Consider the following 26,769-nt stretch of genomic DNA (forward strand, 5'->3'; position numbering starts at 1 on the left):
GAACTTAAAAGGTATCCACATGCTGAGTTCTGACCTGCGTGATTTGCCATTTCACTCAAGTCTACTACAATTATACAATTTAAGAGCAGAGTTCAAATTCAGTTTAAAGTCTTTACCTTCTGGATTTGAGGAGACTCCATGTGTCGTGTCTATGAAAGTGAAACCTGAAGCAATGAATCAATAGGGGAACTAATAACATCACGGGCATAAAGTTAAGTCAATGTAGCCTCAACACAGCAACAGATGCAAGTGATATTATGGTTATTAGCATCCATTTCTCTGAAAAGTCTGTTCACACTGTACTTGATAAAGCATAGGACCAAATCTATATTATGACCCACCTGCCAATTTACATTACAATTACTAGACTTGATGGCAGCTTTTTGTTTCAAATGATGCTTCCTTCTATCTTATGTAAACCCACCAGAAAGTAGCCATTCATTTCTGACCTGTGGGTGATAAAATGTTGATGCACAGGTCAAAGATTTATCTTTATCTTACAGACAAAAAGGTAAAATCATGGAGGTATTTGTGTATGTTTAGTTTTTTTAAAGTCTATATTTTATTAACTTAAAAGCATTTTATTTTTGAGATAATTAGATGTTGATGAAAAGTTTTAACAATGCTCCCAAAGAATTGAAACTAGCTTTTACTGAAGAAAAATGTAATCTACATAAAGAAATTCATAATCCAAGCCCTTAATTCTAAACACACTGAAAACTCGTTTAGATAAGGGAAAAAAAGAAAAAAAAATCCTTAGTATGGCATCTTCACTTCAGCAAGCACAGAATTCTAATTCTGCTTTACTTAGTTTCATGTTGCAGTAAAGTACAAAATCAATACCATTTGTCCAACACACAGGAGAAATGGAATCTATAAACCGCTTTTATTGAGTAATTAAACACCCATTATTGTCCCAAGCAGCAAAACAATAAATTTGATAAGTCTTTCCAAAGAAAATACTATAGTGATTAATACCCCAAGTATGTATTAAATAAAAATCAAGATGCCATTGTGTAGTATCACAAAAAAATTAAAATAAGGAATATAGTAGCCAGCAATACAATAACAATTTAACCTTAAACTGAACTCATTTCCACAAGAAATTAACAAATGGAAAGTAGAAGTTTAAATCTTATTTGTGTCTTTGAAGTCTATCATTTCTCCTTATTATCATTAGTGTTCTGCAAGGCTAGGTTGACTGATCTTTAAAAAAAAAAAAATCTAGGCAGAAATTTAAGAGTTTGATTAATAATGTTCAAAGTACACTGTTTAAACATGGACTACATGGAACATTGATCTACCAGATATTTTAGAAAAGTTACATTACGTACGTATATTCTTGATCTGATTTTATGATGGTAGTGTACACACAGACAAGGTGTCGCATACGACCTTGAAATCAGCAGAACGCTGAACTCTCAGAAAGGACAAGTTTTTTCCTTTTTAAAATAATTTAATTCCATGTTGTCACCCAGCAGACCCATCAATGCAACCACACACACAAAACAAACACGTACAATCCAATCAATTTTCACAGTCTGGGTTTTAATTATAAACCCTCACTGAGTCAGTTAAAAAAAAAAAAAAAAAAGAACAAAAAGGCACAGCCTTATCAAATATCAATCTTTTTAATGTTAATAGAAATTGAATTATAACAAACATAAAAGTTCATTGAATGGTACATTTACTGGTAATTCAAGGATTCATGTAGTACAGGTAACAATCTAGAACACATGGCTGCCAACTGACGTGGTATTGGTGTATTCTGCAATTCAATATCTAATTGCCGAAGTAAACGCGGCAAGCTAAACTTTGGCCCAAGACTATAAAACTACTTAGTGTTCAAAATCTGCACTTTGGGAGAAAAAAAAATCATGAGCCAATATACAATTACTGGTCATTGCCCTAGAAATGATATTCCTTTGATCAAAATATTTTTTTTTTGTAAAACAAAAGTAAAAATTGAAAGCACCATGCTCAAAACAAATAACACTAAACTGTAATATTCTAAAGCGAAGTAAGAAAAAAACAAAAAACTAAAAAATCTCATTAAGTTGCACCTCCGGGCTCATTTTTGCTCAAATTGCTTTTACTTTCGTTGATAAAGTAGGGTCAGCTTTGAATGTTACTTTCTGGAGGGAAAACAGAGATTTGTCTCAGGACCCCTAAAAGTAAAAGTTATCCCCTAGCCTCAGGGGAATTTTAATTAGAATATAGCTCTATTTTCATAAATAAACTACAAACCCCAAAAAGTAGAAGACATTTCAAATCAACAACAGAACATGATTCCTAAATAAAAAAAAAATATAAAAATTAAAATATATAATAAAAATACAGCTGTTTTTTGTTAACCAAAACTAACCCACAAATTACAAAATCCACCAAAACTTTGTGTATTTGGTTAGAATTTCAAAATTAGGTCAAAACAGTTATTCTGTTAACTACATGTTTTATGCAACAAAAAAGTACCTGTAATTCCAAAAAGATCTAAACACAAAAAAACTACTTTGCTTAACTTGCAAAATACTGCCTTTCACAGTCCTTCCTTTGTTTAAATGTATTAATCATTGTTTAAGCAACAATATGCCATCTCACTAATTGTTCTTTAAAGTGAATGGTCCATTCAGAATTCAATGAATGAGTTCTATTGGCCTCATTCTTTTTCATATTGACAACAATATTCAGCATGACTTTCTTGGCAGTGTCCCCAAAAATAACAAAAAGGGGGGGTTTGCTAATCTTTGTCAGTGTCATTTACTGTTAAGAAGGCATGGGCATTTAAAAGTGAAAATCTATTTACAATGGCATATTATAGTATAATATGACACGATGCAAACAAAATAGAAGTGCCAAATGAACGTTTCATAAATTATGAAGCTCCTAAATGTGAAACTAAAATAAACAGATACATCAATCCATAATCAATAAATAATTATAAGCAAGCTCTGGAGTTATTAAAAAAAGTGTTAAGAGTGCAAAATTATATACTATTATAATTGATACATGTTATGGGTTAAACATAAAAATATGTAACTTGTAAGAAAGAATGAACTAGTGTAACTACATGCAACAGGATGTGTGTAAATGCCTACTTCATTGAGTAGGCTACCTCATGACGTATTCCCTTCCACCAACTATTCTAGGGTGGGGGAAATATTGTGTGAGCTCCACTCTGACCACTTGTGATTATACAAAGCAAAATATCACCCGGTTAACCGCTTACATGCACAACTCTGATCATGACGGACGACTTACCACAGGAACAAAGTTGCATGCATTAAATGTAGAATATATCACCACAGTGCTGAAATCTGTACACTCGCTCGCCTGTCATCTCAGCTAAACAAACATTTGAGCTTTTTTCTTTTTAACTACAGTTTCAGGTTTGATTCAGATTACAACTGGTCAGTCACCTGGCAAATCATGCCAATGAAGAGGAAGAAAAATAATGACGATAAGAGAAATGCTGGAATCGCCCACATAAAATAATTAAACATTTGAGAAGTCCAAGAAGTCTGGGACTGCTGGCCCACTGGCCACTCATGTGACTGATTAAGAGGATGGGAAAGACGTACAGAACACAGTTCTGTGCAAGTGGACTGAAAAAAAAAAAAGCCAGGACAAGCAATATAACTGTTTAACCAATCGTATCCATATCACTGAAGTAATAATAATTACCAGTAAAAATATTTAAAATTATGAAAACAAAATACCTTTATGGGTTTATAAACTGCAGTGTTCAATTGAATTAGCATTCATCTTCATTTAAAAAAAATATAGCCTACATTTGCTAGCATAGTATTTTTAGTTTATGATAGTGATATGAAAAAGCTATCTTAGACTGTGGCCATTTGTAAGAAGATCTTCTTCTAATAAAATGTCATGTTGAAACAAATTGCTGACATGGGTGACCATAATAGTCAGGCAAAGAAGGTGCTACATTGTTAGTTTTTGCATGTAAACCATGCCTGAATTCTTAATAATGGTTGGGAATGTTACAGATTTAATGTTGCTAGTGTACTACTTATATACCATGTTGTGAATTGGAAGACAATTCTAATGTAGGTTTACTCCAGAAAACAGTCATTTCAAAACAGTTATGGTCTGCCACGGATACAAGCATTATTTCATTAATAAAACATAAATAACATGCAAAAGGACCTACAAGAAAATATGTAATATAAAAATGTCTTCCTCTAATGACACTGCAAAACAGTAGAAAACACTAAATTCACCATGTGATGAATACCACTCAGGAAAGTAACTAGGCACAGAAATCCTATATGCCCTTGAATGCCAATGAGTGCCCCTCTTTTTAGTATTGCAGAGGCAATTATTAGAGTCATCAACCACAGCACTGCTTTGGAGTTATTTGGAGCCATCATTTACACACAACATTTTTATATATATATATATATATTATAAGAAGTTCGTAATTCATTAAGTTGATCCGTTTGAAGAGGAAACCTTTTCATCAATTTTTTTGAGAATATAAATATATGTCAGAAGATTCTTATTTTTCTTTGTATTTTTTCCTTTCTTCAGAGAAATGTATATATATTCATCAGAATGCATGTTTCTCTCAATGTATTAATAATTCATGTTTTTTGTCCAGTATACTGGACAGGACGCTCCAGATGGATCAATGAAAATGACCTTCAACTGATTTACTTGGTTTTTGAGAAATGTTTCCTGTCTGTTTTCCATTTTGGATACACTGTGTGGAATTTGTATAATATATATTTTATATTACATATGACAAAAACTTGTACACATTTAATATGTTAAATTCAAATGTGTCAACATTCGAAACACCCAAACAATCCTGTAATGTGTCACCATCAATTCTCAAAAGTGAATCTTTAAAATTGCAAAACATTACCCCAGTAAAACAAGTTTGGTTTATAAGTTTACGCACACACATCAATACAAACAAATATTGAGATGCATTTTTCCTATAGCCCATTTATAAAGTTCATTTGACTATACTATGTCCTGTAAAAGGAGAACGTGTAGCAGTCAAAGAATTATAAAAAGTGACCAGAATGTTAATGAAATTCACAACAACAAACAACTGTAACAAGTTATTTGATAACTGCTGTAACAAAAAGGTAAAGAAACATAAATCACCAGGTTTATCTTTTCAGCTTGAACATTGGATTATGCAGGTAAGCCTACACTCCACAAATGATAACCAAAGAACAAGAAATCTTAAGTCTGCTTCAAAGAAGTATCTTCAAATATGGAATGTCTCAGATGACTTCAAGCATCAATGCTTGAAAGCTTAAAAGACGATTCAAAGTACATTTAATTAAGATACCTATGGAAGTCACTTAGCATGAGTATGGTTCAATAACATAAGAAGTAGTTCTGAAAGGCTGTTGGTATTCTGTAGTTTAAGCTGTAGCTAAAATGTACCTTTACAGTAACTGCACCGAGAGAGAGGAAAAAAAAAAATCACAATAGACAATAACTATCCTAATGTAATGTGTGATTGAAAAGCTTTGAATGACTTAATCCTTTAACACTGCAGCGCTAAACACCCCCAAAAGGAATTAAAAAAATAACATGCAATATGTGACACATCACAATACTTATTTAAAAAATGCACAGGTTTGTAAAGAATGGTTTTAACGGCTATATAATAGCATTGAAGTTAGCAGAAAAGCACAAGCTCAAACTGGCTTTGCTTAAAGATATTATAATTGTGTTACATACCATCATTAGCACTGGCTCTTTCCAGCCACCTCAGTTCCTACAACAAAAACCAGCTGATTGCTAATGCAGCAGTCAACACAGCCACTTCCCACCACGTCTCTGCGGATCCAACAGGCAGATGCTTCCCATACAGAACTGCACAAGCTCCAGTTTACAATCTGATTACACAGCCCCTTATTCTAGCAGCCTTAAACCTCCATGGCAGTTTACCAACATTTTTTTTGTCACATTTTTTTTCTTTTTTTTTTTTTAAACAGCCCACAGACTGATAAGCTCTCAGGTAGCCAAGGTTTTTCAGTCGATCCCTGGCAGGCAGCCAACCTTTCTAACCAACAGTGTCTGTGGCTGGGATGAATGAAGCATTCGGAATTGAGCAAGGGGTACAGATATGAAACATCACACATGATTGTTCTAATTAAGATCAAACTTTCTTTTATGTATTCTTAGTGGCACATCAAAATAATATCAATTCAAACATAATTGGCAGAGGAACACTCATGCTTTGTTCCAGAAGGATTTTCAAGAAATGTATCCAGAGGCTTTAAGCTTTTGTTTTCATATTCTATGAAAGAATACAAGTGGCTCTGCATTTCAATACACTGTTTTACCAGGACACTAATTTCAATATTTTAATTAAAACTATAAAGTCTCAATTATCAACGCAATGCACTAGTTAAGCGGTATTAACTTCCATTATGATCTTAATAGATGGTCTTTTCTCAGGACAAGTATGTTTTAACAGGTCTTCCGTGCATTTAACCTGTTAAACTATGGAAATCTTATAAAACGTGAAAATCAGGAAATCATTTCAGGAGGGGGTGAGGAGAGGGAAAGAGCTGCTTTCTTTATCTGTTTTAAAATTTAAAATTTACCATTTAGTGAAAAAAATAAAAAATAAAAAACGATTGAAGTTTTGATTCCATTAAAAATGCTGAACCTGTACATTTTTTTGTAACTTCAAACACTTAAGTTTCAAAGTCCTTGAAAGGAAGATTAGTGTTCCAAAAGCAATTAAAAAGATTACGCAAGACTAGAATTAGGCAGTGGGCAGAGGGGAAGAGTGGAATGGGTCCCAGGGAGAAGGGGGCTGCTAAAAGCCCCCAGTACCATAAGAGATTCCCTTTATACTGTACCATTCCTGGTCAATAACAGGCTTGCACCAGGTCTGGGTCCTAGGGCTACCAAGACCACCAGTTTCTCAGGCCGTCTTGGAACAATACAGTGCAGAGCATTGTCCACACACATGTTGAATTTCAATACAGACCAAAGCTTAAAAGACATTTTTTTTCGGGCCAAAGCAGTTGAAGATGTGCATCATATTAAAATCAATAGGACATCTCTTAGTTTTCAAACTCAATTAAAATAAGGAACTAACAAAACCTTTGTGTCTGTCTTTTTCCCTTTCAAGGCTGTATTTAATTTGTGATTTGTGAAAGAATTAAGAATGCATAAACTCTAATCCCAATTAGCAAACGTGTGTACTTTTCCAAAATGATCGGCACAAACACTAACATTTTAACAGCCACACATTTGAATCGTGGAAAACCTATTGAGCTCAGAGACATTTTCAATTCATAAAAAAAGTTTTATTTGCCACATTAAGTACCTAAAGCTTATTCTTGCCAAGCTGAGTGTGTCTCTCCACAGACCTTTTGAATAAGTTAAACACAAATAATGAAACATCCTTGCTTTTTAGATCTTCACATCATGGCTTTTCTATTACAGCTGCCACTTACATTCAATTCACAAATCATTTCTACCTTTAGTCATTATTCTCTGAAAAACATTTAGTACTGCGTTCCATGAGGCAAAGCGATGGCAGATTTAAAGCAGTTAGTCTTGTATGAAAGGTCATTGAGTAACACATGTAAAATAATTATTTTCATCTCAATGCAATTTACATCAAAATTTGATTAAAAAAACAAAACAAAAAAAACCTTTTCATTACAACACACAGTTGTCAGAAAAATAAAGCATTTTGCCTGACTGAAATATATACTGTACATACAACATTTAGCCTAGGTTTGCCTATAACTAAAGCAAAAATACCCTATTATAATGGTCATGAAGAATCAAAAGTTTAGTGCGTCTAATTAAAATGTAAACAGTGTAATGAAGACATCAGTTTTTTAGGCAAACGTCTCTCTCGTTGCCACTTGGGGTATGATAATTACTGAAGCAAATCTATGAATGCTCATGAATCCTCTAGAAGTCCAGATTAAAAGCATTACTGCTAAACCTAGTTTTGTACACGAGGGGATTGACTATTCTAACCAATCCCCAGTAGGCCTATAGCTGCTTCTCCTCTTTAATAGTTAGACGGTGGAAAAATTAGTGTATTATGTGAAATTGCAGACGTTTGCACACACAGAGCTATTATTTTCACACCCTTGAAATTATCTGCATTATGTACATGGTTGAATTTAAAGTTCCAAACAGCAAAGCAAAATTCAGAGACAAAAATGATTGTACTAGAAGTTAAATATCAAGTACTTAAAATCAGCAAATGTGATATGACAAAGCATGTTTAAGTCTGCTGAAATGCTTTGATGTTAACTACAATATTAAAACATGTGTACAATATGGACATTTTCATCTGTATTTTTGCAAATACACAGATAAGTACAATCCTTATTTTATTTACAGACATTTGAAAAAGCAGATCTACAGATTCAGTCCAGACAATTAAATACATAGAAAGAGGCTCTCTACTGAAGCTGGTGTGTGAATGTTATTTAATTCTTTAACTTTACATTTGACATATACGATGTTTAGGTTTTAATCATTTTCAAAATCTCTCTAATGTCATATCCTTATAGCAAGACATGAAAGGGCAATATTTTAGTTTCTGATAATTCACAACACAGTCACACAAACTTTGGGGACTGGCCACATTTCTTTATGCCTCTGAAGGAAATACCGTGCATGGTTAAGTTATGCTCTACAGATATATGGCGCACAAGGGGAAGCAACTAAAAATAAACATCAAAAATATATAGTTAGGCAGATGTTGTAACCCCATTGAAAATATATACACGTATAATCCAGTAAATACATCAAATGGTTTTTGGAGTTTCACTGGAAAATAAATGCCCTCAGCAGGTCTCTATTGAAGGTGGTATTCGTTGTGACTAGTTCACACCTGTGTTGTAATTCAGTCTATTTGCAACTTGGTACTGTCCTTGGATAACTTGGTACTGAGGGGATAAATATTATCAAGCTGTAAACAATTGATGTAAACCATTTTCCCTTGTATATGCATGCCATTTAATTTCAGTGAAATGAAATAATGATGATAGACCTTTCCATACAGACAAAACACTGGCTCCTTAGTTGGATAACATGTATTATATCAGATCAAAACTGGTTTTCAATTTACTGAAGGTAGTGTAGTGACTAAGCAGAATATTCAACTGCCAATACAGGAGGGAAGAAACTCAAATGAGTCATATATATATATTTTTTTTTTTAGAAGAATAGATAAAATTGCATAGATAAGTTTGCACATATATATATGTGCGCCTAGAAGAAAAAAAAATGCTGGGCCATTCTAGAAGTGGGAGCCATACATCAGAAAGCAGGACAGTAAGCAAAGAGACACATGAAGGGTATACAGGAGCCTTACGCAGGCATGGATAATGGACATATATGCATTTAAAAAAAAATGTCTATGCCATATGCTGTCAGTCAGAACAAAAAAACTGTCTAAGCAGACAGTCTCTGCGTCTAAATGAGATGGTGGAAAGGGGGAGGCGGGTGGGTGGTGGTGAGGGGGGGGGGGTATGTCAAGGATTCATGGTCCTTCATCTTTGCAGTAGAGCAAACACGTCTCTCAGTATAGCAACAGACAGCTGCTTCCACTTTCTAATGCGCCCTAACTTAGATCACTGAAAGAATTGTCAGCGCACAGAGAAACACACAAAGATAACATAGCCAGCTGCCATAAGGGAAGAGAGAGAGGGGAAAACAGCACTCACAGAAGAAATGGGATTTGTTCTATTTGCATGAGTCTGGCTCCCTTGGGTCCCCCTTGCTTTCAAATGGAAAGCACAAAAGACAACACTTAACATATTTGCTTAAAGATGACAACCTTGTGTTGATTTCATTTGAGCTCAGCTTTGTCAAGACTGGAGATATGAGAATGAATAATATCTGTAACAGAGACTGACAAATGTATCCATCTGTACAGTTGAATGATTCATCTACTTAAACAGCTCCACTATTCTCCCAGGGGTGTTATCCAATAAGTAACTTTAGTTAGTTGGAAGGTTTCTTTAATGCACAACATTAAAATGTGATAAATACTGTCATTCTAATTTATTTATATAATCCCCAGAGGACTTGCGTTGTCCCCCCTTTTACACAAACCTGGAATATACAGTCTTTTCAAGTGTCACTGAGGAAACGAAATATAAATAAATAAGTATACAGGAAGCAGAACCAAATTACTGTGTCGGTTTGTCAAAACACGTGTCACAACCCAAAACCATAATGTAGAATGTTTTCAATGATTATAATTATCCTCTTCATTATCCCTTTGTCAGGAGCTATTAAAACATGAAGCTGGATTAAAAAAATGACACATTATGTACATTATGGATAACATCACCAGGAATGCCAATTAGGCAAACAAAAAATCTCAGAAGGTGAAGATACAGCACAGACAGTGATAAGATCTTACTACATAATTATAATTCCATCAGACGGGAAGCCGCCAAATCTCTCCACTGCTTGCTTTTATGTCAATGTCTTGGAAGTCACTATATATGACACAGTATATAAGTCAATGACTATCCCTGTGGCCAGCACTTCTATTACTATGATTTCCATTGATTTACTTCTGAAAGACATTTGGATTTTATTATGCAGTATATTATACGACAATTGTGTATGAATGTATTTGAAATAGCCTTTTGTTAGCAATAGTTAAATGTAATTTATCATATACCCACATTGTACTCTCAACTAAAATCAAGCACACTGAAGAAAAAGTGGGCTAACCCTACAAATAATTATTATAGCTCTAAGACAATATTGATTATTGCAATTTAGTATGGACATACGTAGTCCTAATGTTAAATGAACATTGATGTACACCACTTGTTTTCTCCTTATTATTGTAAAAATGTAAAAAACTTAAAAAAAAAAAACAGGAATACATTAATCTGTGCAATAACTAGTACTTAAATATGCAATATGAAACTATGTACACTCACAGTATTAAAATGTTTACAAATAAGGGATATACTGTAGTGTAATATGGTAGTGAGCCGTCTTAAAAATGTCATTGTTCAGCATAAGACAATATGGTAAAGAACAAAGTAAGACATCATTATATCATCGCAAACTAAGATGTAAATATATACACAAACATTAAATAGAAAGCTGAAAATGTTCAACCATTGTAAAATGCACATGCTGTTTGATGGATTACCATCTAATTCATTATTTAACCATATCACAGTCACCGCTAAACAATAAGATGTCTGAACATTCTTCTGAAATCAAAATTGATCCTCAGCCTACTGGGGCTTCTTCACAGTTCCTGTCTGGTATTACTCCAAATTGTTTCAGTTTGTAAATAAACACTGAACAAGACTGGGAAGAGAGGAAAAAAAAAAAGATCTGTTTGGTCAGTAAGTACAAAAGCCACCGAAATAAAATATGATGCATGAAAGACTCTGGTAATATAGTCACTTACAATACGTTCATACATGTTATTGGTGTATGCATGGATTCATATTATAAATATTTTCTAATTAGTTTCATTTTAATGTGGAGAGTGGTTTCAGTGAAATACATATTACTTTAAAATAATAATGAATGTATTCAATTATTGGCTACAACCACTTCATCATGCATGTTGCAAGACGCCCAATATTCAACTTTACAACATAATGCACAAGGGATGCGCCTGTACATTCAAACATCAGCAACTATTACGACAAACACTGGATAAACTGCAGTAAATGAAATATTAAAGCACAAAACTACACGTGTATCTCTTTGTGTTGTGCCATCATTCAGACAATGATTATGACATTCCTGTCAAATTAAACCAAAAAGTATTGTTCTTGCTTTGCACCACACTGTAAGCTTTATGCAACAGATGAAGCTGCGTTTGCTTGTTTTGTCTCATCTTTCTCCCACCCATTACTGAAATGCTAATCTCATACCTGCATGCAGCTCATGCATGTTATTACAGACATTAAGATATTGTAAGCTGTAGTTTCTGCAATGCAGAAAGGGGATATAAACAGTTATCAAAATGCCACTAGAAAGATGATATGTGAAGAAATAATAAATAAATAAAAATGTGCAAAAGCACACACCTACATTTGACAAATGTAATTTCTTCCATTACAATCAAGACAGAATTTTCACTTTTATTTATAGTGGAAAATGACCTAAGGATTTAATCAACTTCAGTTTGACTTACTCTCCTCATATCAAAAGGAATAACAAACAAACAAAAATATATATTAAGTCAAAAGCACTGGGGAATAATATCAAAAGTGTATACACAGATTCAAGAATAAAACAAAGTTGTTCCAAAAATACAAGAAAAACTTTACATACTTCTCCCTTTGCATTAAAATCTTTAGGATCTTCATCTGTCTCCAAGATAGCTTATTATTTCACCTCCGAAGCCCTGTTTATCTAGCTATCGGACTAAATGTTCCACTCCACATGTCAACATGGTAGACATCAAGTAAAGAGAGTAGTGAAAGGGGGAGGGGTCAGCAACTGTCATCGAACACACCACAAAAACTCAACTGAGGCTTTATGTCAACCTCAAAGCTCAGATTGCTATCATAAGTGCTGCACAATCACAAATAAACTGAGCTGTCAAGTCATTTTACATGCTTATTGGGAGAGCTGTAGGTGAAACCAGGACTAACAAAGATTTCTCCCAATAATACGGGAATTTAAACTAACATATACTTAACATTTAGTAACCTATCTGTTAGGTTACAGCTTTTTATATGTACGCCTGCAATTTATTTCCCAAACTACATCTAGGCACATCGAATGATTGCTGTCCAATGAATGTTGCATACTGTTTGTTCCTAATAAATATATTTACAACAATCAATTGTATTCTATAAGCACAATTCTATATGAAAAATATATACGTATTGTAAATACATCTGTACCTCAGATCAAAACATTACCATCATTATTCTGAATTAAAATATTTTTAAAGAGGATATTAGATTTGTTTATTAATACTGTTAAGAACAACAGTCAAAAATAGAGAGAATGTAACACATCTCGTATTCATAAGAATGCTCATTAAGTGTTTAAATTCACATTTTCTACATTGGCAGACAATGTAAAATAATTTCATGAAATGGAATTCAAATCACATTCAATACAGACAAAATACAAATAATACTATAACAGAAAAACTAAAAAAAAATTACACTGTTCACAACTGCAGTTATTAAAGAAAGAAACTAGATAGTTTATTTGGGAAACTTGGCTGACAGGTTACAAGGTTGTCAGAGGAAAGCATATTTTGTAACTATTTATAACAGAGATTAGTAAGTAAAGTAATATTTTTTTGAAACATTTGTCATTGATATCCCCTACTTAGGATTTCGACAGATAGTTTCCACAGCATAAAGGTCTCGGTGTTAAATTCTTTAGTTCATGTTTTGATAGATGTTAAAAAATAAGCATTAGGAACACTGGACCATAGATGAACCGTCCATGAAAATAAGTTAATGCTGGATTTATCCATTATATAGCCTTTATCGTTTTAGTAGTTTAGTATTGATTTGCACTGAAAAATGTAAATATAAACTTATCACATTTTATAAATTAAGATTAGGTTTTTATTTTTATTTTTGAGAGGGCTAATCTAGAGAATGGATTACTGCATTCACATGTCTCATATAAAATATTCTGAGGTACTTAAATCAACTGGAAATTATCCAAAGATAAAAATGAAACATTTGTCTGATTTCTCCTGAATAATGTATGTTCACTGTTGTTATTCTTGAAGAGGTATGAAAACATACTTGAGCTCAAAACTGTTTATCATCACTTTCGGCTAAATAACAAATTTAAAATGCAGATGGAATACGAGTGTTTTGTTTTTTAGGACAAATCATTTTAGTTCTGAGCACATTAAAGTATTCAAATCAATTCTGCTTATGAGCAAAAGTCAACATTTAAGTCTATTTCACACCTAGAGATGTGCAAAATCTTAGTGAGTATACAGGAATCAAACAAGTCCTCAGTTAATACAGTGTGCATTCATTTGTGTCAGTAATTAAGAACACAGTTATAACCTTTTCTTAAAAAAAAAAAAAAGTACAAGAGTTCAATATAATTAACATATATAAACCCAGGTACTTAAAAAATAATAATACCTATCTCACCTCATAAATTAATAGCATGTTTACTTAACACTGAACTGGCTCATATTTCATACGATCTTTGCTATGCATCACATGTGCACTGCATGGCACTGAGAGGTCACTTCACACTTATTATTAAGTTTAGAAGATCCTTATATACAGAGGTAAGACAAAGCAGTGCAGATATTTAGTTTTACACAAAATATATTTACTTTTATTTCAACGTGGCTTGTTCTGTTGCTTTAATAATCGTTTTCCTTTGTCTACAAATACCAACAACTGTGTAATAAGTTTTTATCACATCAATATTCTTTGCACTTCCTTGCTCATAAATGTAATTACTATAAACGAGTAAGGCATTAAAAACAATAAGATTCAAAACTTCCCAAATCCTTTGCTGGTAAGGTCAAAGCAGATGAGCACCTTTAGACATGTTAACCCAATCCAATAAAAAGAGTAACACTGCTCCAGAAATAAACTTCATATTTATTTATATATGTCGTGTCATGATCTACATAATCACTTATTATATGAATAGAAATCAAAGAGATGCGAGTTAACATTGTTCAGCTAGTCTAAATAATCTCGGGGAAACAAAAGCAAATTGTGAAACATCAACATCAAGTTGCAACAATGAAATAATGGATGTTGCTTAAATAGTGCACTAATGACTGATCTGATAATGCCAATAAATTATACTTTCAAACGGTTTGCAAGAAGTAAATTAAGCATGCAATGACAAAGACGTGTCTGAGAGAACATCCTTGCATAATAGCATAAGTCAGACAAAATAAAAAGCATAAGAATCGCCTTTACTTTAACTACATAACTAGTATACCTCGCATTTCAGGGTCGAGATCAATGATTGGCGCCAATTAATGCAAACTCCATATTGACAATGCTGTTAACTTTGTGTAATATTATGATATACTATATTATATATAAAAACAAATGCTTGGGGGGGTTGCATTGCTTTCCTAGATGTGTATATACATTCGCACTTAGTATCAATAAACACAATGAAGAAAAACATTATATATATACACACACATACACACATCTAACTATATATATATATATATATACGCATCCATCTACTGTAATCCCATCACGTTCATTTGATCCAATCACACTATTAATGAGCATCAATCAGAGCAAAACATTTTCCCCATCAAATAACCAGATCTTAGCACTCCTTCCTGCCCCCGATTTAAAATTTATAAATGCGATATCCTGCTCATCAGAAGCAAGCAGCCCAATCTGCTCTGAATATATATGAGAGCTTTAACATGGGGACGGGGAAATCTCCCATCTGGTATAATCACATTCCCCAGACCGGCTCTGCTCTCATTCCTAAAACATCTCTCCCTTCAAATTATGTGCATCGCAAACAAACATCTACACCCAGGCTGCCTTTGACTTCAAATGCAAAAAAATATATATATATATATATCTCCATCAAATCAGGTATTTATTATCTGTGATGCAAGGACAGGAAAGTGGTTTGTGCAGGTATATTAGAAAATACTACTGCAACATGATTGTTTTTATACCCTACAACTATTTTAGATGCAAACCGATAAAAACACTCGTGCTGTTATAATGCGCATTGACAACAGCAAGACAAAACACACACTGCAAAAATGCAACTGAATTCAAACTCCCAACGATGCATGCATTCAATAAAGCAGTGGAATATGCACAACTAATTTCAATGAAGCAGCATGCAAATGCGTTATGGTATATATACTATATTTACGATATCTATTTTGAGTTGCTCTTCCCCCAAAAAAGTGAAGTTAAACCGTGAATACACACATCTGCATAAACAGGATTTAAAGTTAGCAAGTTTCCTCTAAATATCATAGGCATAAATTAAGTATAAAAGAAACTTATACGCAGGCATATAGTAGAACATTGATATGATATATCCAATACACACATTATATATATATATACACACACACACATATTACACACAAACATACATATCCTACGTACATACAAACAAATGCACACGCACACGCACACACACACACACACAATTCAAGAAATTATATATATGATATTTATATATAAAGCATGCATATAAAGCAGACCTAACGACATACATAAAGAGACTATTTATTTTTCTAGAATAAAAGTAGATCCCAAAATTGACATACCATAAAAACTGGTGCTACTGATCATTTCTTGCTGCAATAACAACAAAAAAACACACACAAAAAAAAGAAAAAAGAAAAAAAAAAAGAGCTGAATCGGAATTTTCACAAGCAGGAATTCCAAAGGTTGCTTTTCATTAAAGCCACTTTTCCTCTCAGCTCTCGGATTTCACTGCCTCGAAACGTGGGCCCTTTTCGTCAGGTATTCATTTAACCTACATGCATATAATTAAGGGGAAAGCAACACCAACAAAAGCTCTCTTGGATAACAACTGAAGAAAGAAAGAAGGAGGAAAAAAAAAAAAAAAAAAAAACAAGCACATGACCAAGAATGCAAGTCCATGTCAATTTCACTCGCTCTCGATGAAACTAGCAAGAGCTCCGGGGAGGGCAGGCATAGGATCAGAGGATTGGAGATGCCATTAAAAATACACATTTTCCCTGGCTTTCCGAGGAAACGATACACCCACCCTGCTGCCCCCCCCCCCTACTTTAAAAATAGATGATGTGCCTGTGCAATTGCCCCCACTACGAGAGACCAATGACATTGTATTTATTTACCAGCTTTACGCCTGCAGAGATCACAGCAACTTTTTTTTTTTCTCTCCAAACAACGTTACTTACATCAACTTCCCCTTGCGAAAAAAAAGTTAGTTTGAAACAATTCAAACCCCACCCAACTCTCACTTTCTTATTTTGTTGCAAAGCCTGGAATCATGAAGGAAATACGCATGTGGATCTTTTCCCTTTTTTTTTTTTTTTTCCTAAACCATAGCTGAGTCTATCCTTGCAATACTTTGATAAAGCAAGTCTTATTAAAAGCAATTTGTGTGCAATTGCACCCTCTGATTTGCAGGCAGGGCTCTGGGTGATGCACACGCACGTTTAAGGGGCATGTTACAAGATAAAGCGGTCGCTCTTCCGTAGCATAGCTCCGGTATTTTTTTTTTATTATTTGTATTTTTTTTTTTAATGTGCCCAGATATCAGAGATAGCCATGCAAAGTCTTACCTGTATGGGTGGCAGGGCAGCCTTGGAGGTTAGAGTAACATCGATCCGATGTGTTTGCTGATGAATGGGTGCTCGGGTTAAGCGAGGATGCCTGTGATTTGAAATCATTCCAAGTTTCTGAAGGGAAGACTGACTACAGCCTCTGCCATGTTGGAATTTCAAACCCAAAACAGCTGCTCTGGAGAAGCCAGCATGCCACTGCACTGCGCATGCGCCCGAGCAGGGGAGCCAAATTCAAATCATGTCACTCGGTTTAGTATTCATTCACTGGGAGCTATGCACAGCCTGCACTGAACATTCAAAAAGTGTGCGTTTCAGTAGGGACCCTTGCAATATATCTTGTCATGATTTGCATGTTGACTGTTTCGATTTTTTAATTGTGATTGCAGCTGCGTTGTGCAAACACTTTTTCAACAAAATGCATTAAAATAAATGTATGTTTATCTCGATACACATTAAAAAAAAATGTTGCATTGCTGATGTCAAATATTTGTGAAAAGCAGGCGATTAGATTAGAACATTTTAAAACAATTTATATTAACACACTTCCCCCCCCCCCCCCCTATTTTTGTCAGTTTCTAATCATATACATTTTAAATTGGCAGCATTTTAAGAATGTACCTGGTATGTTCACTACACTCACATTGCACTTAAAAAAAAAAACAAAAAAACAGTCAGGATCACAAGCACCTTCTCAACAATACTTTTTTGGCACCAGTACATCAGTCATGATGTATGTTAATGTGGATGGACTGTTTTATAATGAATAATGCCATTATATAATAATTATAATAATAGACAATATAGGTAACAGGTGTCATCAAATATTTAGATTTTTACTTAAGTAATTTAATAATGTATGTGAAAGATTTTTCCTATGCTGTATCTCATGGTTGATGTCAAATAACAATTCGCCACCCAGATAAGTAAGACATTAAAACTGATGTTACTAATCCAGCTTTCCAAATTTAGATTTAGAGATCTCAATGCATTCAGTTTTTAAGAAAGCCAATTAGTCTGTCTCCTCTCTTAATCCTGACACTATGCCCACATTTGCTGGCCCATATCTCTTGTTGTATTCCAGTTTGGGGATTAAAGACTCTGATTGTAATCTTGACATTGCAAAATTATGAGATTCTTCTCTTCTGCATCGTGCAATACTCTAAGGAAGGCATGCTGTGTTTCTTAACATGATAATGACCCTCAACACACAGCTGCACAAAATTTAAATGAGATAATAAGACAACAGGTGCTGAAATTGATGTTTTGGACTCTCAAGCTCTCACGTCCTTAACCCCAATGAAATTGTGTGGCGTGGTACTGCGACGATAAACGATTGCAGAAAAAAAAATACATCAAAAGATAAGAAAACATTTTCATTTAAATTATAGTTTACTCAAACTGTTCCTTCTTTGTTGTATTGTTGTATTAAAGTAAGATTTCCAGTGACAGCCAGTGTGTCTATATATACATAAGTGCACACACACACCACACACACACATATTTAAGATATGTTTATGTAAATGTCCATCTATCTATCTATCTATCTATATGTGTGTGTGTGTGTGTGTTTGTGTATATACTACACTATGTGTATAATAAAGAAACTTGAATTTGCAGTTTTTGTGATATCAATCAATTCTTTAATAGAATATAAAAAAAGAAAGAATTTCTGCTTTAGTAACACTATGTTTCTGCTACAGCATGAGGTAGTCGAGAAGGAAGCCAATATTGACAATCATTTAGTCCCTGAAGACAGATGTTCTCTGTATACATGTCAGTGCTTGTCAGGTAGTTCAGTCATTCATTATATGTATTGCAATCCAAAACAGACAAAGTATTCTAACAAATTGTATACCAAAATATCAAAAGAGATAGATGAAAACAGGAGATTCTATTTCATGTTGAAGTACATTTCAAATATCTTCATCTTTTTTTTTTTTTTTGAAGATGCATGTTTAATTGTTGGGGGGGGGGGGGGGGGAATGTGTCCCAGTGAAAGTGCTGTGGTTGTTAATTATCCAGGCAAATTGATTGCGATTTAATTGCTATTAGCCTACCCCATTAAATATTATAGTACTCCTACATGCATGTGGTATAAAACACAAAGTCTAAAACACTATACATGCCAGTGTGTTTGTTATCTTGCTTTCCATGATGTGTTTTGGTGATACCAGCTTACAAGATGCAAAGCAGAGAGGTGGAAGATGTGCAGTCTGAATAGGACAGTTTCCTGGAGGTGAAAGAAGGCTGTCAGAGATGGTGCGGTCCTCACTGTCTTGGATGGCTGGTTCCACCATGGGTGCAAAAGAACACAATGAGTGTAAAAGAGACTACAGCCAAGCAACCAGCTGAAAAAGAGCACCGAGGGTGAGAGGGGTTAAAGAGGGGGATAAAGAATGGTAGTCAGCGAAGAGTCCAAAGTAAATGAGTTGCATAGTGTTTAATGAGCATGCGAGTAGGGGCTCCCGAAGCTAGAAGGTATGAAAGGAGAGAAATGCAGTACTCTATTCCAAAACAAACTTGGAACCAAGACCAGAAGTAAAGTAAGTTATGAAGATGTTGTTTAGCACCAGATAGCAGGGTGGAAGTCACAGATGGGTAAGAAATAGATGACAGCTATAAATTCACCAATAGCCAAGCTTATAAAATGCTTGAAAATTGTTTTTATGTGAAAATATCATACAAGTTTAATGTTTATCCCCAATATAGCCAATTCCACTAGCATATACTACTGCAATACAGAGTTTATGTATACCTTTCAACCTCCAGACCACACTAAAATGTACTTTATTACAAGGAAAGCTGAAAATACCTCAAACAAAACTGAATTTTATGTAGCTACAGTTCATTCTTTCCTCAGACAGCTTGGGAAGAATTAAAAGATGAAAGATGGTACTGTAAGAGATTTGGACCACCACCTCAAAAGCCTGGTCTTATATGCAGAGCTCTCTGCTGATGAAAGTATTTTTCATAGGCAAATCAAACACATTGTGTAAAAGTAGTGTACAAATTTTATAGTATAAATTGTAGTAGTCCTGTCAGTTAGTTAATTATGACACATGCGCTATAACTTGCAAATTGATGACAAGAGAGCATAGGGAGAAATTGTTCATGATGATGAAACTAATGAATATGTTTGCAAAACTTCAATTTTGTTAAGATGAGATCTAGTTTAATTGAGATTATTGTTCTCATTAGAGAAATAATCTATTGTCTCCAAACCCAGCAGAGTCTATGGTGTTTTAGCATTACTATTAATATCTATATGGAATAAAACCTAAATATATAGGCTTTAGCTTCACATATATACTTAAGTATGTTTATATACATATATATGGTATGCATAACCAGACAGAGTGACTTCTCACATTATCGTAGAAATAGAATTATCCAGTTATACAGCTGGGTTTTAACTGGAGCAATCTAGGTAAAGTACCTTGCTCAAGGGTACAGCAGCAGTGTCCCCCACCTGGGATTGAATCGGCATCCCTCTGAGTCCACAGCCCTAACCACTACTCCACACTGCTGGACATACTGTACATATATCAGTATATAGTACATACCATATATCTTATACATCCTAAACCCACACCCACACATTTTACAAGATGGAACTGGTGTGTGTATTTCCCAATGATAATTATAGACCAGATATGGAATTAGTAATTTCAGTCCTAATTAGTGCTTGAATGTCCTAGATTGCACATCGTTAAAAGATCAGTGTGAAACATGATTTGAAGACAACAAAGCTGTTTTAAATAACAATATTAAAAAAATACCACACCTGGTCAAATAATACAGGTATTATAATAAAACAAAAATAATAATAATAAAAAGGATATGTTTTAGAAATTGCATACATGTGTAATCTACTACATTGTGCATTCATTTTGAGTTTTCATTGCTACCTTTTGGAAAATACAATGCAATAATTTCAGATTTTTATTCTCTTCCTTACTTTTTTCTCTTGTCATGAGATCTTCTATGTCCATGGGGACAGCAGACGGAACCTCAATTTGATGTGTGATCTGGAAGTTAGCAACCTCGGTCTCCGAATGCCGTCTTCAATGCGTGTGCTAGGACCTTGGAGTGATGTATTGATACGGCCCAGAATGCTCCCTGAAGTCCCTCAGCACAGTTTCCGGTAACACTGCCATCCTTTGGAGAATTCTTACCCAATGGCCAGCCAAGACTCACTATTTTGATAATCCAAGAAATGACGAGCGATCCACTAAAAGATGATAATCCTCATAAAGGTGTGCTACAAGTGTTAGTGGAATACTTTTTTCAGTTTAATCTCCGAATTCAATTAATAAACACCTCACTAATTTCTAATGCTTAAAGTGTAAGTCAGAATAATGCAGAATGGAAAGTAGAAGGAAGCTACACACAGATTCACAAAAACTCTTTGCTTTGAATGCCTGCCTCAATCAAAACCTGAACTGATTTTTTAACAATGCTGGGACTCTTTGACCAGTTTGTATCTGGCCACTTCCACCATAACATATCAAAACTTCAGATACTAAGTACCCAGTATTTTATTTTTCTGGTGCAGCCTATGAATGGAACCTCAAAAAAGGCTTTTTATGTGCTAAAGGTCATTAACAAAGTATATTTTTTCTTTGACTTACCCGGTGTTGCAATGTGCATTGACTCTTTACTCAGGCATCACTTTAGGGGGCCGGATCCTATGCCTTCGTCCTTGTGTCAGCAGGCAAGGCTTTCAGAGCTATCTGGCTCAGCTGCTACCTATTCTTGTTGCTGTATCAAAACATTATCCTTGTACATTCACATTACCCATTTCTGTTCTCACATGGTGTAGCCTAGTCCTGTTTAATTTTAACATATCACTGCAGTTTTGTAGACGTGTTGAGTGGAATAAAATCCAGCTTAATATTGGTCGTTAAAACCAACAAAAGAAAAACAACATAAAAATAATGAGAATTCTGCATAGATTGTAGAAGTCAAATTATAAAGAGAAGTTCTATTATATTATTTATGTTGTATTTGTTTGCTTTGAATAGCTGTAAGTAACAACAAAATGGTAAACCACAAAAGTTAAATGTCACATGGTCACAATGCATTTTTAATCATATAATATTGTGTCCTGTTTATGCATTAAAATCTTAATAACCTAAACAGTGATCAACAGATTTGACAAGTGTCAATTGCACAGCAGATTGTGTTCTGAAACAGTAGCTCATACATTTCATCAAGTGCCAAGCTGCTACCATTCTGGACGAATCCCAATGTCACTATGTACAAAAATATAAAATGCACATAGAGGACTACAATCTAAGCCTTGTACACTGGGAACATATGGTTTCTGGAGCTCGTGTAGCTTTATATTTCAGGCAACATCTTATTATGGTTGCATAACTTCATAACGAGTTATGCCTACAATTCATTTTCAGCTATAAATATTTTATGGTTTTGTCTGCTTTGATTGAGTGTGGCAGAGTGAAGGGATGCACATTGTTGCTATGGATAGAATGCCTTAGGTTATTGTTTTTATTCTGTCTCTGTGGTTTACAAAATATATACTTCTAAAAATTACAAATATTAATTCTGAGAAATCTTTAAAACGCTATAATGTAATGACACATGTGAAAAAATGTACTTTGTGTATCCATATATCTTTATATAGATGTATTGCTATTTGTATTTATTTATTTATTTATTGATATATTCTCTTAGGGCTTGAGGTTTAATATGATCCTTTCTGTTTCTGTTTTCTGAACAATTTCTTCAGAAACAAAACAGATCTAAATTAAGAAGTCACCTTACACACTTACAAAACACTGCAATTAAATCAGTTCAGGTTTGATTGATGGCAAGAGAAAATGACTTTGGGTTGAATTAATCGCATGTGAGAATTATAAAACATATCATTATAATTGACAAGGAAAAAAAGTTCCCAAGTAACAAGTGACCATGTTAACCTCGGTTGTCTAAACAATTTTTAGATGTAGTATTTTTTTTTTTAACAAGATCATTTATAATTTTCTGAATTCCATGCCACATTTTACTTGATCTCAGTCTCCACTATTAAAGGTATATCCTGTTTTCAGCTTATTCTATATATAAAGATAGATATATACATAAATAGAAAGACATTGTAGGATTACTTGTATAGAAATGCAGGTTTTTACCATTTTGGCAAATGTTGCTTTGATTTAACTGCTACATTAATCTAAATAGATTTTAACTCACTAACCATTTCAGAAGTAATGATCTGGGCCTTAATGTAACGAGCATTAGTTCCTAATTTAATAGAAATTTGTTGCTGTGATAATGTTTGTTTGAGAGGCTTCCCCAGCGGTGAAATTGTTTATCTCTTCAGGATTGAGGTTACGGGTTTATTGAGTCATGTGACTGGCTGTATTTTAACCTTTTGCCTGCAGCCTGTGATGTCACCTCAAATCAGTTTAAGTGTGGGATACTTTGACTTACTGCAACACACAAGGATTGTAGCCGTAATATAATGGCAGTTGATTACACAGATATACACACACACACACGTATGTATACACTGATTTATGATAATCAAATACAAACAATATCAAAATATTTATGTTTCTTTATTATTAATGAATATGATTAGATTTGTGTACAGCAGGCATTGCATGACTTTTCCATTGCCATGCATTGTTATATCATAATATGTACATTCACAATTTATAAAGTTTGAAATACTGTTCTTTAAGTATAAGTGGCACAATCAACTTATTTAAATGATCTACTATCAATGTACCATTGACTTGTGTAAGAGATGCCCCAGTGTGACACGTGGAAATATAGATATAAACCTCTCATGTTACCTTCTGAAACTACTACACAGATAAAGCCTGAACAAATTGCAAGGAGCATGAATGGAAATAAAAGTAACATTATAAGTGTATAAGTCCACTGGGAAAACCGAGAAGTATAATAAAATAAAGTAGATTTCTGCTTCTACAATGAAACTCAATGACTGTTGAGGAGTATAGGGTTTTCAAAAATTGAAAAATGAAACGTTTGGGTTTTCTGCATTGTTTGATGATGTGTAGCCAAGTCCCTTTATGGACTGAGGCTAACATCCTAATGGGGACAAGCTTGAAGTGAATAGAGCCCACAGAGGATAAGCTACTAAATCTTGCAATAAAAGCAATGTGATTTACAGTAAATTCCAGAGGGCTGACAGCACCACAGCTGAGGGCATAAACACTTCTTTCAATGCTGGGCTTTCACTCAGTTCTATCTGCTGTGAACTACAATCGCGCGCCGAGGCATGCTGCTTACCAGCAATGACTTTGATAAATAACTAGGAAGTCCCACTGTTGGCTTAAAACTAGAAGTTGTTCAGTTGCAATTCTGCATTTGTCCTGCTTTAATGGGTATGGAAGTGGCTTTAGCAGTAATCTGTCAGTGATTGATTAGGCCTTACCAAATCCCTACTCTGCTCTGTGTTCAGCTCTCCACTCTGCACAGCTGTGAATTTACAACAGAATAGCTATATTAGTGTATGTTGTATTTACCTGAAACATAACCACTGATAATTCCACTTAGGTGAGTGTGTGAAGGTGTGGACTCAAATACAAAAGCAACAATAATCAACATGGCTTAGTGCTGAAATGGACACACTTGGAGGGGAGAAAAGTGCATATTCCTCATGCAGTGACATGGCCTTATTTGTACAAGACCTTGTGCACCTGCATTATAACACTGTGCATCAATTTCAAAGATCCTAATAAACTCACCTGATGTCTTTGACTCATGTTGTGACATTTTCAGGCATTGCTTTATCTATCTTAACATATATTAATATGGAGAACACACACAAACACATAATCACAATAAACCCATCCACTCTGCACACAGGCCTAAAAACAATAGCCTTTCTGAGCATTAAACTACAGCATCATTTGCAAATAATCTAAGTATATGCTATATATTGTTTGCAGATCATGTTTAACATTATAAACACGTTAAGACACAACACTTCATTTAATTTTCATGAATTATGCATAAATAATTAATATATTGCAAACCTACAGGATATGTTCAACTAATCTGTATAAAGGATTTTAAATAGACTTAAACTGCAAATCACAATTTATAAATAATATATTGACTATTAATGCAGAATTTGTAAATTATACTTTCCGATAAAGTGCTACCAATAATTATTTTTAATGTGGCAAAGGAGGTTGAAAATGCAATTTAGAAAGTGAGTAAAATATTGATTGTTTCATTAGAGAATCCATTTTAATTAAATGTAAAGCAAGAATACGGAGAGGGTGCTATCAGATGCGTGATGTTCTGTTATTTGGACATTTTTAAACATAGCAGTGCATGCACAGAAATGGCTTAGTTCAGTCAGCCTATATTCCGTACAGGTAGACACTTCTTTAATCAAGTATTTAAAACAAAGCTTTGTAATAATGCAATTCATTTCACATTCAAAGAATATTTTAGTTATTTTTAAGCAAGGGGTCTGAGCATTAAAATTCTTGTATGAATTTTAATGGAGACACTTAAATGGTAATTATTCCACTCAGCTCAAATGCAGGTAACAAATGGAATTCAATCAGTGTTCGTGCATAATGACCATCATTAGGAGAAAAATAATAATGACATCCTATCTGCATTAAACCTGCAGACACTTTACACAATGATCTCAATCCCATTATTGATCTCCATGGAGATAAGCAATTGTCACTTATTCTGCATTGTACGTGAATGTTAAATACAGCACATTTGTTTGCAACAACTATTTCAGTGAACATCTAATTAACTACTTGAAACGTGCATACTTGTTCTTAGTAATTGAAAATGGTAAACCGGGTAGTGTCATTGACCATTTTACTATTTTTGCAGTGGCCTTTTGCATTTAGGACTTGAATCAATATAAGGGCAAGGTGACTGAAAATTCCTTTCTAAAGATTATACACATTTAAGTGGATTCGACGAATTAGAAGGTTAAAGCTGATATAAGATGTTTTTGGAAAGTACCGTATGACCAGATCTATACTATATAACTCTTTACATGTTTTTTTACAAAGCAGCCAATCCTGTACACTACATCAAAGTAATTTAATATATACATGGAGGCCCAAACATTACCAGAATGTGTGTTTATTTAGTCTACATTTAATATTTATTAAATGGGTTACATCATACCAAGTTGTTTATCTGTTGTTTTAAAAGTGAACCTTCAATAAATGAAGATTGCTAAGAGGCAAAACAAATTCTACATGTTTTTATATTTTTCACATGTTTAGTTGAGAATATATGTGATACGACTTAATGAAAATGTGGGTTAAAAGAAATCAGAGTGAAATTGATGCAAGACTTTTGAGCAGCTTTCATATAATGCAGATAATCAGAAGGATTAAAAATTGAATTGGATAGCAGAGTTAAAAACTAGGTAAAATGTTATTGATTAGCATCTCTCAATCAATGAATGTGCCTGGAATATTGACACAATGTATTAAATATAGAATTTTTATTTAAGCTAATTT

The 26,769-nt window shown here is 33.9% G+C and overlaps 1 protein-coding gene across 2 annotated transcripts in view; it reads right to left on the bottom strand.

The window, feature by feature from the left end:
- Positions 1–17,463, bottom strand: part of fign (fidgetin) — a 51,642-nt gene extending 34,179 nt beyond the window's left edge. Inside the window, exon 1 of one of the 2 annotated variants that reach the window (XM_066688001.1) lies at positions 17,264–17,463. Coding sequence is in view for 1 of the 2 variants with exons in the window: in XM_066688000.1 (XP_066544097.1) it covers positions 16,256–16,280 (25 nt within the window). In the remaining variant the exon portion in view is untranslated. Of the gene's footprint in view, positions 1–16,255; positions 16,546–17,263 lie in introns of those variants that run through there. The other variant, XM_066688000.1, reaches the window with a different exon arrangement.
- Between the last annotated feature and the right edge of the window lie 9,306 nt (positions 17,464–26,769).

This window comes from Amia ocellicauda, chromosome 16 (assembly GCF_036373705.1).
Source record: "Amia ocellicauda isolate fAmiCal2 chromosome 16, fAmiCal2.hap1, whole genome shotgun sequence".
In the NCBI taxonomy this organism is placed as follows: domain Eukaryota; kingdom Metazoa; phylum Chordata; class Actinopteri; order Amiiformes; family Amiidae; genus Amia; species Amia ocellicauda.